This window comes from Pyrgilauda ruficollis, unplaced genomic scaffold (assembly GCF_017590135.1).
Source record: "Pyrgilauda ruficollis isolate IOZ18807 unplaced genomic scaffold, ASM1759013v1 scaffold547, whole genome shotgun sequence".
NCBI classification, from domain to species: Eukaryota; Metazoa; Chordata; class Aves; order Passeriformes; family Passeridae; genus Pyrgilauda; species Pyrgilauda ruficollis.
Window position 1 is genome coordinate 13962 of NW_024527122.1, and position 18492 is coordinate 32453.

At 52.2% G+C, this 18492-nt stretch overlaps 2 protein-coding genes and 1 long non-coding RNA gene across 3 annotated transcripts; 1 reads left to right on the plus strand and 2 right to left on the minus strand.

Moving 5' to 3' along the window:
- Positions 1 to 72: 72 nt before the first annotated feature.
- LOC121360887 (mitochondrial uncoupling protein 3-like) lies at positions 73 to 3536 on the minus strand. The gene is made up of 5 exons (XM_041481006.1): positions 3507 to 3536; positions 1164 to 1785; positions 895 to 996; positions 634 to 814; positions 73 to 509 (listed from the first exon to the last, which is right to left on the minus strand). Exons 1-5 carry the CDS (start codon positions 3534 to 3536, stop codon positions 404 to 406), a joined length of 1041 nt encoding a protein of 346 aa, XP_041336940.1. The 3' UTR covers positions 73 to 403.
- On the minus strand, positions 2666 to 7696 carry MIS18A (MIS18 kinetochore protein A). The gene is made up of 6 exons (XM_041481005.1): positions 7304 to 7696; positions 7143 to 7209; positions 6376 to 6498; positions 5246 to 5339; positions 4417 to 4534; positions 2666 to 2990 (listed from the first exon to the last, which is right to left on the minus strand). The coding sequence occupies exons 1-5, from the start codon at positions 7563 to 7565 to the stop codon at positions 4454 to 4456; spliced, it is 627 nt and encodes a 208-aa protein (XP_041336939.1). The 5' UTR covers positions 7566 to 7696; the 3' UTR covers positions 2666 to 2990; positions 4417 to 4453.
- LOC121360886 lies at positions 7694 to 16395 on the plus strand. The gene is made up of 3 exons (XR_005956265.1): positions 7694 to 8711; positions 12047 to 12146; positions 15799 to 16395. It is a non-coding gene; the product is annotated as an uncharacterized LOC121360886 (long non-coding RNA).
- Positions 16396 to 18492: the final 2097 nt, after the last annotated feature.

Here is an 18492-nt window from a genome sequence, read left to right on the forward strand (position 1 = left end):
TCTCCCTGGGAAAGGGCAGTGCCTCAGGAAAGGGGTGCGCAGGGAAGTGCCGAAAGAAACCCTGAGCCCCGCTGTGATCAGACCCCATAGGGGCGGTTTATTTGAAGCGCCAGTAAGGAACAATGGGAATTCCCTGGCCCTCAGCTTGGTCCCGCCTGCCCACACCACTGCCCTCGGGAAGCGCTGCTCTTCCCGGCTGGAAAGCCAACAAACATTTTTTCCTTTGTCCCTTAAAATTCTTCTCTGAAAATCTCTGTTCTCCCACGTTTCTCCTCGAACACATCCTTCCCCCTTGCGTCTCCCCGGTCCCTCCCTGAGCGTGTGGCTTCGCTGCTCCCCGGCGCTTCGGCAATTAATATAATTGATGCTGAGGCTCGCTGGGCCGGCGAGGGGCGCCGAGGGCTCAGGCCAGGGCCGGCCGTGCCAGCACCATGACGCGCTGCAGCTGCTCGTAGGACACAAACATCACCACGTTCCAGGAGCCCAGCCGCAGGAAGGACGGGACGAAGCTGTGCCGGCAAAAGCAGGGCTGAAGGGGACGTGCCGGGGACATCCCCACAGGCCTGCACGAGGGTGGGGGAATTTGGGGGGCCCGTGCGGTCATCGCAGCCACTGTGCAGGTGCTTGACTCACCCCTTGTAGAGGCCGGCGGGGCCGTCCTGCATGAGCAGGGCCAGCAGGCAGCTCAGGGCGTTGCGGTACTGCCCGGGGCTGGCGTTCATGTACCGCGTCTTCACCACGTCCACCGGGGACGCCACCACCGTGGCACAGAACCCGGCGCCGAAGGCGGCCACGAAGTGGCACGGGACGTTGTCTAAGGTGGGGAAGAGCCGGGGGTTGGATGCTGCAGGGACAGGGATGGCACCTGGCCGTGTCCCCCCGTGCCGTCCTCACCTGTCATGAGCTGTGCCCGCAGCAGCGCGTCCTTGAGCAGGTCGTAGGTGACGAGCTCCCCGCAGTTGATGATGGCATTGCGGGCGATGTTGGGCAGCGTCCCTGCGCAGGAGGGTGGTGGCATTGGGACTGCTGCTCACAGCCCCGACTGCAGCATCCTGGGCAGGTGCCCCAGCCCTGCTGCCCCCATCCTTCTTCCCCTCCTCGTCGCCATTTCCAGTCTACTCCCACCGCGTCCCTTTCCCACGCCCACCCCTGTGCACGCCTACCTCTCCAGAGCCCGCGGATGCCCTCCTCCCTGGCGATGGTGCGATAGGCGTCCACGGTGCCGCTGTAGCGGCGGGCGCTGTCCGGCAGGGCCCCGCAGGCCTGGAAGCGCACCTTGACCACGTCGGTGGGCTGGGCGCAGGCCACGGCCACAGCCCCCGTGGTGCAGCCGGCCAGGAGGCGCGTGGCCATGCCTGTGTCTGGAGAGGACAGGAATTGGGACTCCTGGCCCTGCGCAGCCCCCCAGCCCTGCAGGGACCCCAGGGCGAGTGGCTGTGGTGCTTCACAGAGGGCCAGCTCAGGGGGTTGTGCCCCCAGGGTGAGTTCCTCCCTGGGAAAGGGCAGTGCCTCAGGAGAGGCGGGACCATCGCTCGCGGCCCGGCCCGTCGCCCCTGGGCCGAAGCGGGGCCGCTCCCGGCCCTGCGGGGAGGCGGGACCGGGGTTGGGAGCGGGGCTTCTGGTTCGGCTCCTGTCGGTGTCGGCTGGGGGTCCGAGCGGTGCCGTCTCTCCCCCGGCGGGCGGAGTGTGGGTCTCGGGGCCGGAGGAGCGGGGCGGCACTGCGGCGGGGATCGGGACCGGGATGGCCGCGGGCGGCAGGAGCCGCTCCGGGCCGGGGCTGCGCCTCTGGCCGCGCACGGGAGGACGGCGGTGATCTGCTCGTGCTGACCGGAACCGGCCGGGGCGTGGGGACCCTCCGTGCCCGCCCCAGAGCCCCCAAACCTCGCCGCTCCACGTCGTGCCAGGGAATTTTTTTTTTCCCCAGTGTAGGCCGAGGATTCTTTATGAGAAAATTCAAAACTCAAGGACGCGGGATCTGAGGGGAGCGGAGAAATTCTGGTATAAATTCAAAACACACTGTGAAAAATCATATGGAACAGCTCATTTGCTCTCCCAGACTGGTTTCTGGTGATCATCTGTGACTCCAACTGCTCCAATGCTGAAACGACTTGCCAGGTGCTAAGCACGACAGAAAATAATGGGAAAACTCTCTGGATCAGACAGTGGAGCCTCTCAGCAGTGTCCCAATAGTCTAGTAATACCCAGCATCTCTGGCTGGAAACTGAGGGGTTCCAGCACAGCCCCTCTGTAGTGTTCCTCTGGAGCTGACACTTCCCAGCATCCCTGACCAGGGTTTGCGGTCCCAGCACAGGATCCTGGCACAGGCCCTCTTGCTTCCTCAAATTCCCTTTAACCAGGATGATTTTTTTGGGGTAGGAGCACCCAAAGCCAGCAGGACTGGCCTTAACTACTTTTTCTGGGATCTCTCCTCTTTCTTCCTCACCAAATTCCCACTGTCAAAACAGAGCTTGAGGCTCAGCTCCCCATCCCCTCAATCTCTCCAGGAAACTGGGCTTGGATTTCCCAATCCAGCAGGGCAGAAATGCTGTCGTCCTTGATGCATTGATCCTTGACCTAACTGCAGAAATTGCTTAAGAAATAATAGAAAGAAATTAAATGCATTAAATTAAAGAAGAGCTGCCAGCTCCAACTAAGGGATGCTCAAAGCCCTTATCAATAATTTGCTTTAATTAACCAACTCAAAAAAAAATAAACACCACATTGATACAGTATGATTCCTTTTAACTGAGTTATAGATAAATATTGTAGAATATAAAAACCTTTCTAGACTCAGAAACTCTTTTAAGAGATAGACAGGGCACAGCTGCAGAGAGACTCTTGGGATTCAGGGGAAAAAACCCGAAGCTTTCAGTCTTCAGCATCTTCCACTAAGTCGTCATTGACAGCAAACATGGCTTCAGCCTCAGGAAGACAGGGAGTCAGGGATTTTACAGATCCTGGTCTCACCTCAGCCTTTCAGCAGGTACAATCTGCAGGGAGAGGGAAGAAAATGGGTCAGAATGGACACCCTACTTCCAGAAAATCATCATAATTCATAAAGCATTACGTAGAGCTGTAAGAACTTCCCCAAAGGTTCATTTCCCTGCGGACTGAGGGCTCCAAGTTGAAGCACAGGCTGGACCTGCCATGGACAAACTACGGGAACCCCAGAAGTAAAAGCTGCTTGGCCACTTCCATAAATATTCCAAAGTCAGGCTCCTCACCTGGTGGTGGAAGCACAAGTAATGATCTTCCCTCCTGTGGGTTTTTTGCGATCTGCAGTGAACTGCAGGGGGAAAAAAACCAAAAACTCAAGTATCTCCCATGACTGGAACAGAAAAGTGGGGAAAAAGGATGCAGGGGCACTCCTGGTGTGAATAACTGGGATCCAACCTCTCCAAACCAATGGTAGCAGAGACTGAGTGACAAAGCCTTTGGGACCAATTTGCTGGGATTCATAGGAAAACTGATGAGTTTTACTCTGGCAATAAAGCCAAGCTGGTTACCACCTCATCAGCCGGGTCCAGCAGCGGCATCCACAGGAACCTGGCCAGGTGTATCTGCCTGGCAGAGGGCTCCCCACTTCCTGGGAATCTGTGTGGTACAGGGCACTGTGGCACTGGCCATTAAAACAGTTCCTACTTGTCCTCTCACAAGGCAAGATGGTTTTTCCACACAGCAAATGTTTTTTGAATTAAGAAGATAACACTACACTCAACTGGAGAAGAAAAAAGTGAGATCTGTTAAATTTTCCTAAGCCAAAAAACAAAACCAAATCAAACCAAAAACCAACAATAATAATGAAAAAAATTAAGCATATTTCAAGAGAGTTTAAATCTGAATGAGGTGACTTGAAAAGCTTGAAAAGCTGCAAGACTGCAAAAATCTAATGCTGCAAAAAAAGCCTCTTCTTACATCACATTTTATCCCTGAACTTGCAAAAAACCCCCACCAAACTAGCAATTCACCTCATATAGTTATTGAGTCATTCCTGTCTTTGAGCACAAGTCCGGCTAAAGCTATGGAGACAAGGACAACATGAGTGACTTAATGCTGTTCCTTTGGAAATCACAGAATCACAGGGAGGTTTTTCATTAGCTTAGGAAAATGCACACCCAGTTCAGTAGATACTGAATAGCAGGGAAGTCAGGAGATAAATGTTTTGCTTTACAGAGACAAAAAATTAAGTAATATTTACATTAAACCAGAAGTCAACAGAATGTCTGCTCAGAAGTCTTTATTAAGAAAAAAAGCCCTGGGGTATCCTTTTGAGGGATGTAAGAGGAACTCCTTGGCTGGGACACAGCCTCAGCCAGTTCTGCTCCCCCACCACACAGGCCACCCATGGCCCTCAGCTCTTCCACAGTCTTTGTAATGTTCCCACAGATCCCAGAGGATCACAGGGCCAGCTGTCACCTTTGCCCTTCTCCTGCAGTTCAGCAGGTATTTCCTGTCAGACCTGCCTTTGCAGAGCAGCCACACGGGACTCCACAGTGGTCAGTCTTGTCTCCAGAACTTTGAATACCATATCCACCTGCAAAATAACCAGGCAGAGCTACTGGGTTACACACAGAATTTGATAACACAAAGAGCATGTGTGGACGCCAGAAAGGACTCAAATCTCATCTCACATCACCAATTCTTTTCATTTGACTCTTTCCCTGCTACTTTCATACTGTGAAAGCTCACCCAACTCTAACATTCACTGTCCACTTTTTCCAGCCTTGGTGTCAGAGCCACACACTCAGCTTTTGCTGGACAACCTTCAGTTTCTACAGTCAACTTCCTTACACTATTTGCTCCCAGCTCTTCCTACCTACAGTCACAAGATTTTAGCAGAGCAAAACATCAACTTGATTGATGATGTTATACTTCAATACAAAGCTACAGCAAAAGCATTAAGTCCATTGCACAAAAGGCAGAAGAAACATGACTAAAAGTTAAGTGAAGATCTGGAGAAGTGAATCAGAACTAACTAGAAACAACACATCAAATTACTGAGACATAAATAGGAACCTAATGCTGTGCTTGATAAACAGAACATGCCAATTACCATGAAAATTGAAGGAAAAGTTACTGAAAATCTTGCATAACACAAGATACCAATGACATGAAGCAGACCAGTACATGCTGCAATGCACTGAATTGCTCTGGGTGAAATCAGCTGTTCTGCAGAAGCTACTGAAGCACATTAAGGTTTCACAGAGGTGATTTAAACAAAGAATGATGTAAGGTTAAACCTCACCTTTTCCAGCACATCTTGCAAGACAGCTTGACTTTCAAGAGTAAGAGGCTCCTCATTAATAACAGCTCGCTTCTCCGGGGTTCCTAGAATGTAGCTGAGATGCCACAGTTTAGATCATGCACTTCCCACTCTGAAGCCAAAAATCCCAACACAGCACTCCTCCAGAACCCTGAGAGATAGCCATGGATTCTGGGCTGCAGGATGCAGTGAAAAATTGCACAGTCACCAAGAACAGTGCAGCACTGGCCGGGAGAAGCAGCATTACTCTCCAAGAAAAGTGCCATTCTGCAGCCAGGTCAGTGCTTTAGAGAATTTAACTACCAAAAAATAAGATATCATAGCTGTGGAATTAAGGAAAAAAACCAAAAGCACTGTCCAGAGCACGAGGGTGAACATCGACAGCAATACAGCAAAATAAATGGGAACTTCAGAAAAAAACAGAGACATTAAAACTAGTTCAGGTGAACACTGTCCATCAGAACAATGCTTGCATAAAAGAACTCTGGCATAAAGCCTTGATTCACTATAGAGTTAGTGAAGAACACCTTAAGACCACTTTTAAGTGCTATAGACTGACTAAACCCAAGCACACTTTCATTTTCTAGACAGATTTTAAGATGGCTGAGTGAGAGTTTTCAACACATACTCAGTTGTCAGATTTGCCTTTGCCCCCCTTAGCAAGGACAGAGCAGACGTGGCCAGCACAGGTCAGACCCACCCCAAGTTGTGCCTGAGCCCCTCTGCCCACACTTCCTGCTGGAAATGCTGACCCCTAAGGGGATCCAGACGGGCGCATTTGGTGCTTGGTTTGTGCACTCTTCTGAGCAAATGAGAAGGAACCCTCCCGTGCCCTGGACCTGGTCATATTTTCTTGGCTGGAATGCAATTTCTCATACAAAAGGCAGACCTGGCTGGTTTGGGTTTTTTCCTAGGATTTGCCTTACACAGGTGATGTTCCTCAGAACTGAGCACTGTGATGCCAACAGCAGCAATACAGAAAACCACTGTGGGACAGAGCAGCAGGAAAACAACCTCTAGACTTCCCAGAGATAGAACAGGAGCACCCTCAGTGCAATGCCTGGTGAGTGAAGTGAAGCTGGCAGGCTGACCCATAAACATTCTGTATTTACCTTTCAACAGAGTCAACATTGAAACAGAACAAATCTCTCTTGTAGTCGAGGTTCCTTGAGGTGCACCTGTAGATGCTGCCAAGTGTCTTTGAGCAGCCAGAGCAGAATAAGGTTTCTACTACGCTGTAAGTGAGAAACAACATTGATTCAGACGAAAATAAAAGGAAGCACCTCACCCCATCCTTTCCTTAAAAAAAAAAAAAATGCATTAGAATTTTTTTAAGCATTCATTCTTGCTTTACACAGTGTAAATTGTGAGCACTCATCTTTCAGCCTGAATTTGCAACAGTTCCTCAGGCTGACTGACCTCAGCAAGACCATCAGAATAACAAAATTGTGGTAGGGACCTTAAAGCTCATCCCATTCCACCCCTGCCATGGCAGGGACACTTTGCACCATCCCAGGCTGCTCCAGCCCCAGTGTCCAGCCTGGCCTTGGTCGCTGCCAGGGATCCAGGGGCAGCCCCACTGCTCTGGGCACCTGTGCCAGGGCCTGCCCACCCTCACAGGGAAAAACTTCTTCCTGATATTTAATCTAAACCTGCCTTCCTCCATCCTCATGCCATTCCCCTTGTCTATCACTGCCTGCCCTTGTGAGAAATCCCTCTGCCTTAGGCCACAAGCGGCTTGTACAAACCCCGCAAGGAAGTGTTCCATGGCTCTGGGGGGCACACCAGCACTCCGGGCCCTCCACCGGGCTTGTCCTCAGCGCCTTCCCGGGAACCCCCGCCTCCCCCGGGACTGTGCCCAGCCGCGACCGGCCCTCACCATCCGCACTCGCCGGGGAGATTGGAGATCTTCCGCTCGGGGTCCACGGCGACGCTGGCGGCCACACCTGCAGCGGGAGGGAGGGAGGGAGGGAGGCAGGGAAGGAGGGATGGCGCCGTGGCGGCGGCGGGGTCGCGCCGGGCGGCGGGGCTGGCACTCACTGCGCAGCAGGATGCAGCCGCTCTCCTCGTCGTTGGACACCCAGCTGGAGGTGTCGCCCACGGGCCGCCTGCAGCCGGCGCACAGGAACACCATGGGCATGGGGGCCGCCTCCGCCCGCCGCCGCTGCTGCTCGGCCCGGCCCGCGCCCGGCTCCAGCAGCGACAGCGAGTACTCCAGCGCCGGGCACAGCGACAAAGGGTCCTGCCCGACCGACATCGTCTTCGAATCGTCCGCCGAGGGAGGGGCAGTGACACCGGACATCGCCCCCGAACAGCCCGCCAAGGAAGCGGGAGCCGCCCCCGTGTGGCCCCGGAACTGCTCCGGAGGCCGGCCCCGCACCGCCCTCACGCCGCGGCTGCCCCGGAACTGCTCCCGGGGCCGGCCCCGCACCGCCCTCACGCCGCGGCTGCCGGGGAACTGCTCCCGGGGCCGGCCCCGCACCGCCCGTGCCGCTTTTAGAGCTCGTTGGGTCACGGAACCAAAGCAAAGGATGTGGTCGTTCCAGTATATCGCTTTTATATGAAGCGTTTTATCAAGTCACTCCTAATTCAGAGGATCTCGTGAGCTGGAAGGACCCACAAGGACCACCCAGTGCCACCTTGTCCCTGCACAGACACCCCAACAGTCCCACCCTGGGCATCCCTGGAGCACTGTCCAAAGGCTCCTGGAGCTCTGTGGGGCCCTGCGCATTCCCTGGGGAGCCTGGGCAGTGCCAGCACCCTCTGGGGAAGAACCTTTCCCTGCTCTCCAGCCTAAACCCCTCCAGACACAGCTCCAGCCGTTCTCTCGGTGCTGTCGCTGTCACAGGGAGCGGGGCCCAGAGCTGCAGCCCCAGTGCACTCTGACCTCCGTCTCCTCCAGGCTCAAGAGGCTGAGCGCCCCTGCAGACCCCAGCCCTTCCCACCCAGACACATTCGGGAATGTTTTCCTGCCCGGCTGTGCTCAGGAGCTCCCAGGAACAGTGCACTGCTGTGAGAGAAGGGTTTATGATCCAGCTGGCACTTGTCCATCCTGTCCCTAGGTTACAGGGCACCCGTCTCCGTTTAAAACACCTTGAGGAATAACATGAGTCTCCAGCAGGAAGCAAGGATTGCATTTTCAGGGCTGCTCTTACATCTCTGCCATACATTACCGCTCGTTGCCACTAGATGTTTTCAGTCCCAAGGCAGTCCTTGAGCTGCGGGACCCCGGAGCGATTGGCACAGGCACCAGTTGTGCAATTCTCTGTCTGAGGGCGCCGAAGTGCAGTGAGGCAAAGTAGTGGGTCGGAGTTCTGAGCTGGCTTAACAGGCACCGCTGACATGGCTAACAGAACAAACTCCTCTGAGTATTTCTGGTCTTATGAATATTACTGGGATTACATAGATCCAATTCCAGTAGATGGAAGCAAGCTGAAGGTTAATAAATGTAAGTATTGTGGAGTAGTAGGTGCTAATCTAGCATGGGGAAAATGTTGCGTAGCTTGTCTCACTGACCTGGTTTTGTTTCCTGGCAATAGAGTCCATGCCAGTGCCTGGTTTGTGTGAAAGGGTGTTTGCCTTCAGGCTGGATAATTACTAACAAATACTCTGGGCTATATCTGAAGCTATAAGACTGCTGACACTAATTCTTGTTTACAAGGATAGATTTTTCCTGAGTCATTTGCTAAGGGGAAATGTGATGACTTGTGAATCTGTAGTGTGGGATGCTAGTTACCTGTGTGCTACTGTCACCGAAGTTCACTGAAGGAGCAGAGGTTTTCATAAAAACACTGTGTTTTCATCCTGGGACAAGGCTGACATTGCAGCTGGTAAGCATTCACTTTTAGTATAGGAAATGTATGTTTCCACTAGCCAGGAACAATAAGCTGCAAACATATTCTTTGACCTTCCCTCCCTTCCCTGAAGATGCCTGAAACTGTTCAGATGTGGATTCAGAGACTAAAATTGTTTTTTTCCAAGGTTATTACAGTGAAATTATTATATATTCCAGGAAAATGGGGCTGCCTTTCAGAATATCTTCATGTCTCTCTCACTAACAACGCAAGAAACTGCCTTTCTGATGGTGAAGGTTGAATTCTGTGTTAGGAGCTGCTTGTCCTTTGGTTGCTTGGACAGCAGCAGCAAAAAGGAGCAGAAACTTACTCTGCACCACCGCTAGAAAAGCTTTTCTGTGCTTTCAGATCAGTCGAGGGTTTACTGCCTCCAAACTTAGAGCAGCACACCTTAAAGAAAGTGGTGTGAATATCCACATCCCTCCATACAGAAAATCTTGCTCTCTAATGCTGCAGAGCAACACTTGGTGCTGCTGAGACCAAGCAAATTATGAGCAGCTCCTCTGATTCTCTCAGTTTTAATGTTAGGGCAGATGATTACCCCTAAAGTCCACTAGGGAAACTCCAAACTGCTTAGCTAAGCTAGATGTAAGTCTCGGGCATGTGGCTGGCATAGCAAAACCCAAAAATCAGGAATAAACCTTTCCCCCGTTTTTTCCTTAATAATATTTTTCTACCATTTGGATCACCTGGTGCATTACAGAGGTGGCATTTGTGTTATAGCACTTCCCTCCCTGGCAACTGATAGGACATTTTTCTTCAGCTGCCTGTGTTCTTGAAATTTGTAGAAACTGCTTCTGAGACACGATGGACACCCTCTGTTAAATTTAATTTAAATTTGCTGGCAGTTTTGTGGAGGAATAGAGAGTGCATCCTCTTGGTACTATTATTCTTCCTTCTCCAAATACCAGTGGGAGAACAGCGGGTTACAAGTTCTAATCAAAACACCAAGGGAAACAATTCCACAGCTGCTTGGGATATTTCACTGTTTTGAGTAAAAGTACCAGTCAAGCAATGAATATACTTTATCTGTCTTTGCACAATATTTACATTCTTATGCCTCCAGAGGCTGCTGCTGGGATTATTGGCTCCATGTGCTCAGGGCCATTGCTGGGGCAGCCCTAGGGAATTGTACAGTCACCATAACCCTGCCATGGGATTGCAGTTCCCTCGTTCAGTTTTGTCTGCTAGGGTTTTTTTAAATTCTTTTAATGTGAAACAGAGACATGAATCTCTGTACTTCTTTTCTTCTGTTACGTGGCTGGTGCCTTTTTGAGACTGAATTTGTCTCAAAAATGAATCTAAACCCAGATAAAAAGCCGTGGTCTGGCTTTCTGTTTGCAATGTTGTGCATCTCTCTGAATTTTGTACGAAAATAATTGAAAATCTTAATTGGCCCATGACCTAATAGGCTATTCAAAAGCATGCACACACACATGCACAAAAGGTGAGGGTAAAATTTAGCAACAGAAAGCTTTTTGTAGACTGGTAAAATATGAAAATTTGTTATTCCATTTAAAAACAAAAAACCTCAAAAAACCCCAAAAACCCAAACAAACACAAAACCCAAACAAAAGCAAGCACACAAACAAACAAAAAACAACTAATTGCAGAATTTAAACCCAGGAAATTTTGGTTCAAGCTCCACCAGAACCTCGGAGCCAGTTTATTTAGCTTCACTGAATTCCATGAAATCTATTAAAACTGTTTTTAAAAGATAAAGCCAAAATAGCTCTGACAGGGGATTCTGTAAATCCAAACTCTTAATTTCTGTCCCAGTGGTGTGGAACACTTCAACACTCTGGGCTTTTCAAAATGTCTCTGGGCAAAGGAAGAATAAAATAAGCTGCACCTCCCCACTGGTATGTCTCAGCAACCCAGCCAAAACTCAGGTTTCTGGTAAGGTTACAGCTGGGCCAGCTCTAGTTTTGGGTTTAAAAGGAGCTGGGCTAATTCCCTTAATCTCTCTGTGGCTTTGATGGCAACACATACTGAACTTTTTCACAGGGAAACACTCAATCAAACATACTGGACCTGTTTCAAAGGACACAATGTTTTCTGTACTTCCAGAGGGAAGATTTATTTTATCTTGGCCAATATTTGTCTCTGGAGTCAGTGACCCTTCTTTCTCCACCTCATCTGAAGTGAGTCACCGGCTGTGAATCCAGGCAGGGCACGCAGACTTCCCAAGGCCAGCCCCAGCACAGTGCCCAGCAAGGCAAGGAGCATTTGTGGAACAGTGGCCAAAGGTGCCGTGGGAGCGGGAGCGGGTTCTCAGGGAGCCCAAGGCTCAGGCAATGAACCTGGCACAGCACTGAAGCCTTCATGGAAGAGCAGCTCCCTCTGCTCCCCCAGCCACCAAACCAGCTGTGAACACACTCTGGCACTGGCAAGCCCTTGTTCCTCAAATAAACCGCGTGCCCTGGCAAAGCAGGCAGCACCTCGCATCTTCCGCAGCGGCTGCGGGGGCCCTGAGCTGAGCAGGGCAAGGGGCACCTTCTGTTCCACTGGGAGATGTGCTGGGAGGCACAGGCACTGTGCAACAAACTCCCCTTGCTACTTCTCCTGATATAAAATGCTTTCTGGGCTGGAATTCCCTCCCTGAGGGCCTCTCCTTAAAGCTGCTGCAGGATGAGGCAGTAACCACTCAGGCTTCCTGCACTGTGGCTGTGTAACAGGACCCGTGTTCAGTTATCTGCACAGGTCTGGGCACCAGAACACTCCGGAGGCTTTTCCCAGCCTCATCCCCATTGCCATACTCTGTTAGGAGGCTCCCAGGACCTTTAACAAACTGGCACTTAGACTCCTCTCTCTGAAAGGAGAAACAGATCAGAAGGCTCACCTCCAGCAGAGATGGTAAACCATGTTGCTGTGTCATTTCTGCCGTGCAAGAAGGGCATGTGACAGAATCCCTCTGCTGTGCCCACAGACTCCATCGTCATCGCCTTCTGGGTGGGCCTCGCTGCCTTCGTGACTTTTCTTTTCCTTATTCTGCTGTGTATGTCCTGCTCTGGATCCACGCCAGCAAAGTGAGTACAACCTGAGATAAAGTGAGTACAACCTGAGATAAAGTGAGTATAACCAGAGGCAAAGTGAGTATAACCAGAGATATAGTGAGTATAACCAGAGGCAAAGTGAGTATAACCAGAGATATAGTGAGTATAACCAGAGGCAAAGTGAGTATAACCAGAGATAAAGTGAGTATAACCAGAGATAAAGTGAGTATAACCAGAGGCAAAGTGAGTATAACCAGAGATAAAGTGAGTACAACCAGAGGCAAAGTGAGTATAACCAGAGATAAAGTGAGTAGATACTGGCATGAAAAAATAGCCTGTGGGAAACATGCACTGCCTCCAGTGATCCAGCACTGACACAGAACGTTTATAACTGCTCAGAGGTGAAACTTCTTCTGTCAGTATTTGGTTGGAGAGCCTCTTGACCCACTGCTCCTCCTAAGGCATTTGCCCACTGCTCCTCCTTTTCTGATCAGGAAAATTCAGCTCAGCAGGCTGGGCAGAGATTCAGGATTAGGTCACAAACAAGCAGAGGGAAACAGTGGTCAGAAGGAGCACTAATAGTCTCATTTATTGGCACCCTAGGGCCTCTGGCATGCTCACAAAAGGTAAAAAAAACAGTAACAAAAAGGCAGATTACCCAAATAAACCACAAAGCAGGAGGCAGACTAACAACACAACAGACATAGAAATGGACATGAAATTGCAGGGTAACAGAGGCATGTTACCAACAATTTACTGTTCCTAAAAAACTGGCAGGAGAAGTCTGTGTACATGAAAATCTCAGAGTGCTTGCAAGACTTAAACAAAGCATTGATTTTTAAAGTTTTTTTCACTTTTTCATCATGTTACTGAGCAAAATACTTGGCTTTAAAATACACATATTTATCCCTCATGTATTCAAATTTGGCCATCAAAGGAGGTGTTGTGAACAAGGCAAGTCTAGAAATGTTTTCTGGAGTGCCCAGAAATCATTAATGAAAAACAGCACTCAATGAGATTTGTTTAGGCTTTGAAACCATCCTATGTTATCATTTTCCTAGGCTTGAAACATACTGCGAGAAAATAATTTAAGGACTGAGGAAACTATTAAACCCACTCACACACAAGACTTGCCCTTTTTGGTTGAATTCTGTTTGTTTTCTAAGCCCCATTCAATTCCACTTCTCCCAATTCCAGCACCAAAACCCAGTGAAGTGCTGGAAAGAAGCCACTAGTGTGAACTTGCCCTGCCCTGTCATCCCCTGTGCTGTGTCACCCTCCCACCGCCCTTGGCATGACAATCATCCAGTGTCTGTATGGAAACCTCACGTCTCTTTCCTGGTGACAATCCCGGTACACTCACCCAGCAAACGCCTGCTCACGTCACCGGTCAAGGCTGGAGAACTTTCACCTTCATCCTTTCTGTGCTCATCCGTGTCTGCCGAGCCCAGGGACGGGCAGGATCCCTGTGCTCCCCAGCCCAGCCACGTCCTGGAGACAGGAGGCAGCTGCTCTGGGCGCCCTGGGCCAGGGCCTGTCCACATCCACAGGGAACAATTCCTGCCCAATATCCCATCCAGCCCTGCCCTCTGGCAGTGGGAGCCATTCCCTGTGTCCTGTCCCTCCGTGCCTTGTCCCCAGTCCCTCCCCAGCTCTCCTGGAGCCCCTTCAGGCCCTGCCAGTGCTCTGAGCTCTCCCTGGAGCCTTCTCCTCTCCAGGTGAGCACCCCCAGCTCTGCCAGCCTGGCTCCAGCCTGGAGCAGCTCCGGGGCCTCCTCTGCGCTTGTTCCAACAGCTCCACATATTTCTTGTGCTGGACGCCAGGGCTGGGGCCGCTCTGCAGGTGGGGTCTCACCTGAGTGGGAAGAGGGGCAGAATCCCCCCCACCTCTTTGGATGCAGCGTTGATGCAATTTTGGCTATGCATGACACCCATCTCCTCCCCTGGAGCGTAACACCAAGGGTTAACTCCAGAGCAGAGTGCCTGGCTCTCACCTGCACATCTGCACAGAAACCAGTCCCTGCCAGGTCCCCGAAAGGCCACAGCTCTCCTCACTCAGGCACAGTGAATCCTGAGGCACGGAGAGCTCCTGGACGTGAATCCACGGTCTGATTGCAGCACACACTTCCCTGCAATCCCCAAGGGTTTGGTGCCAGTTTCGGTGGGTGAGTTTGGGAGAGTGGGGCAGGCTGATGCCTGCACAAGCCCTGCAGGGGGGATCCATGTCCCAGTCCCTTTTGTCAGCACTGCACCGTCCCACAGAAATACGACAGAAGGTCTGGAGCATGGCACCACTGATTTCAAACGCATCTGCCTGCCAAGGCAGCTGATGACCACTCTGCTGGGATGGAGAGCGTTAACATTTGTTTCAATGGTGTGTATAAACATCCAAAATGAAAGACTTTTCCAGCTACATCTTATCTCAGCTTTAGTTCTGCGACTTTGCCTGGGCCGGGTCAGTGGCAGCACTGCCTAAGAGTGACCTGGCCTGACCTGGTGGGTCTTTGGGTACTGGGACACTGGAACTCTTCCAGCCTCCTCCAACCTCTCTGCTGTTCTGGGGTGCTTAACAATGAACAGAGCTGGCTGGAGCTCTCCTCAGACAGTCACAGGTCTGAGGGATGCAAGTTCTCTCCCTGATTTTAAAGTATGGATAGCTAGCTGGTGGTTTTGGCTGCTTGATAGACAGGAAAGAAAACATCCTGTTTTGGTAAGAATTTTTCTTTTTGTCTTTCTTCTGTCAAACAAAGAGGAAAGATGTCTTGAATACACCAGCAGCATAGGAAAGAAAATTCCAAACCTACCTTCCTGTGCTGGGCCTGCTGCTGAGACTTTGCGGCTTTGTTTCTGCTTTTTGAAGTGCTCAGCTCGGTTCGGCGGAGCTCGGAGCCGCTCTCTCCGTTCGGAGCAGCTCGGCTCGGTTCGGCGGAGCTCGGAGCCGCTCTCTCCGTTCGGAGCAGCTCGGCTCGGCTCGGCTGAACTCGGAGCCACCCGCTCTGTACGGCTCGGCTCGGCTCAGCTGAACTCGGAGCCGCCCGCTCTGTACGGCTGAGCTCGGCTCCGTTCGGCTGAACTCGGAGCCGCTCGCTCCGTTCGGCTCGGCTCCCTGAGGGCGGCGCGGGCCGGGCCGAGGCGCCGCCGGGAAAGCGGCACCGCCTCACGTTAAACACACCAAGATCGATGCTGTCCTGCTGCCGTGTCCCGCGGGCGGCCCGGCCATCGCCCTGTGGGGAAAATTCATCCGCAAACACCATAGGTTTATGTCCAGAAGGAGACACAGGAGTCCTGTAACTTTATTTGCATAAAGGGAGAGGCCATGGGCATTTCCCACGGGGTCTCAGGATGCTGGAGGACGCAGCTTCCTTTTTATCCTAATTTATCGGACACATTTCTCTCTGTCTTCCCCATCGGCTGAGGTACTTGAGAGGTACAAGGTTCCCAAATTTCCTAATACAGACGGCCTTCTGATGTGCATCCCCCCTTCTTCTTCTTTGTGTCTGTGTTCTTTTTCTTCAAATCCAGGAATTCAGCACGGGCTTGGGTGAGCAGCAGTCTCTGTCAATTAATGGAATTCCTCTGGAATTCACGGTTCTACTAATTATTTCTTTCACCTGTCAGTGTCTGGGTTTGTCTACCAGCAGACCCGCAGTTTGTTTGTAAAGACACCTCCTTCTCATTCCTTCCAGCACGGCCACGAACGGGAGCGCGGGGTCGGGCAGGAGCTCATTAGGCAGTGACTGCACTCGCGCTAATTAATGGGCGCGAGAGCACCAGGGCAGATCCTGGTGCAAGGATGGAGCGCTTGCCAGCGGAATCTGTTGGAATCACTCTGCGATCCCAGCGGTTCGAAGTTTGGGAATGCTGCGGGACATGCTCAAGGCGTCAGTAATGTTTTTTCAAAGAAACCCACCACGGAGTGGTGGAAGAAAACAATAAACAATAAATATTGCCTATTTACTGACAGTGTCTTTGCCTTTTGTGATGTTGGCCGGCTCCACGGGGGTAAATTAACTTCAGGAGGAGCTTTTGCTGCTGTTCTTGCTCGTGTGTTGGAATACAGCAGAGTCCTTGTCACTTTACACCTCCGGAAACACAAATTCAGCAGAATTTCAGTTCGCCTGAGCTCGGATCGGTACAGTTGGATCCGCCTCGGTTCGCCATATTTCGGCTAGATTCGGCAGAAGTCGGTTAGGCTCGGCGAAACTCGGAGCCGCTCGCTCCGTCCGGCTCGGCTCGGCTCGGCTGAACTCGGAGCCACCCGCTCTGTACGGCTGAGCTCGGCTCGGCGAAACTCGGAGCCGCTCGCTCCGCTCGGAGCAGCTCGGCTCGGCTGAACTCGGAGCCACCCGCTCTGTACGGCTGAGCTCGGCTCGGCGAAACTCGGAGCCGCTCGCTCCGCTCGGAGCAGCTCGGCTCGGCTGAACTCGGAGCCACCCGCTCTGTACGGCTGAGCTCGGCTCAGCTGAACTCGGAGCCGCCCGCTCTGTACGGCTGAGCTCGGCTCGGCGAAACTCGGAGCCGCTCGCTCCGTTTGGCTCGGCTCCGTTCGGCTGAACTCGGAGCCGCTCGCTCCGTTCGGCTCGGCTCCCTGAGGGCGGCGCGGGCCGGGCCGAGGCGCCGCCGGGAAAGCGGCACCGCCTCACGTTAAACACACCAAGATCGATGCTGTCCTGCTGCCGTGTCCCGCGGGCGGCCCGGCCATCGCCCTGTGGGGAAAATTCATCCGCAAACACCATAGGTTTATGTCCAGAAGGAGACACAGGAGTCCTGTAACTTTATTTGCATAAAGGGAGAGGCCATGGGCATTTCCCACGGGGTCTCAGGATGCTGGAGGACGCAGTTTCCTTTTTATCCTAATTTATCGGACACATTTCTCTCTGTCTTCCCCATCGGCTGAGGTACTTGAGAGGTACAAGGTTCCCAAATTTCCTAATACAGACGGCCTTCTGATGTGCATCCCCCCCTTCTTCTTCTTTGTGTCTGTGTTCTTTTTCTTCAAATCCAGGAATTCAGCACGGGCTTGGGTGAGCAGCAGTCTCTGTCAATTAGTGGAATTCCTCTGGAATTTACGGTTCTACTAATTATTTCTTTCACCTGTCAGTGTCTGGGTTTGTCTACCAGCAGACCCGCAGTTTGTTTGTAAAGACACCTCCTTCTCATTCCTTCCAGCACGGCCACGAACGGGAGCGCGGGGTCGGGCAGGAGCTCATTAGGCAGTGACTGCACTCGCGCTAATTAATGGGCGCGAGAGCACCAGGGCAGATCCTGGTGCAAGGATGGAGCGCTTGCCAGCGGAATCTGTTGGAATCACTCTGCGATCCCAGCGGTTCGAAGTTTGGGAATGCTGCGGGACATGCTCAAGGCGTCAGTAATGTTTTTTCAAAGAAACCCACCACGGAGTGGTGGAAGAAAACAATAAACAATAAATATTGCCTATTTACTGACAGTGTCTTTGCCTTTTGTGATGTTGGCCGGCTCCACGGGGGTAAACTAACTTCAGGAGGAGCTTTTGCTGCTGTTCTTGCTCGTGTGTTGGAATACAGCAGAGTCCTTGTCACTTTACACCTCCGGAAACACAAATTCAGCAGAATTTCAGTTCGCCTGAGCTCGGATCGGTACAGTTGGATCCGCCTCGGTTCGCCATATTTCGGCTAGATTCGGCAGAAGTCGGTTAGGCTCGGCGAAACTCGGAGCCGCTCGCTCCGTTTGGCTCGGCTCCGTTCGGCTGAACTCGGAGCCGCTCGCTCCGTTCGGCTCGGCTCCCTGAGGGCGGCGCGGGCCGGGCCGAGGCGCCGCCGGGCAAGCGGCACCGCCTCACGTTAAACACGCAAAGCTCGGTGCTCCCCAGCTGCCGTGTCCCGCGGGCTGCCCGACCCCCGCACGGACACGGACGGCAGCACGGGAGTCGGGCAGGAGCTGATTAGGCAGTGACTGCACTCGCGCTAATTAATGGGCACGAGAGCACGCGGCCGGGTTCGGCGGCGCTCTGTTCGGTTCAGCCAGCCTTGTGAGGTTCGCCTCGGTTCGGTCGAAGTCGTAAGGTTCGGCTGGTCTCGCCTTGGTTCGGCTGAGCTCGTTCGATTCGGCTGAAGGCGGCCACGTTCGGATCTGTTCAGTTAAACTCGGCTAGATTCGGCTTCGTTCGGCTCTTCGGCGCAACTCGGCTCGGTTCGGCTAAATTCCGTCATATTCGGCTCTTCGGCTAAACTCGGCTGTTATCGGCTACATCCGTCTGTCACCGGCTCTTCGGCTAAACTCGTCTAAACTCGGCTATTTTCGGCTCTTCGGCTAAACTCGGGCATTATCGGCTGAACTCGACTCTTCGGCTCAGCTCGGGCAATATCGGCTAAATCCGGCTATCATCGGCTCTTCGGCTAAAC

What these genes read in the sequence shown, in the direction of transcription:
- LOC121360887 (XM_041481006.1), bottom strand. Translation starts at nt 3,536, where the DNA reads ATGCCGCTGCTGGACCCGGCTGATGAGGTG. An exon ending in TGGACCCGGCTGATGAGGTG is followed by an intron (nt 1,786 to 3,506) that starts GTAACCAGCTTG and finishes GTGCGCGGCCAG; the next exon opens with AGGCGCAGCCCCGGCCCGGA. An exon ending in CCCGCCGGCCTCTACAAGGG is followed by an intron (nt 510 to 633) that starts GTGAGTCAAGCA and finishes TTGCCGGCACAG; the next exon opens with CTTCGTCCCGTCCTTCCTGC.
- MIS18A (XM_041481005.1), bottom strand. Translation starts at nt 7,565, where the DNA reads ATGTCCGGTGTCACTGCCCCTCCCTCGGCGGACGATTCGAAGACGATG. An exon ending in CGGCTGCATCCTGCTGCGCA is followed by an intron (nt 7,210 to 7,303) that starts GTGAGTGCCAGC and finishes CTCCCGCTGCAG; the next exon opens with GTGTGGCCGCCAGCGTCGCC. An exon ending in TGCAAGATGTGCTGGAAAAG is followed by an intron (nt 4,535 to 5,245) that starts GTGAGGTTTAAC and finishes GTTATTTTGCAG; the next exon opens with GTGGATATGGTATTCAAAGT.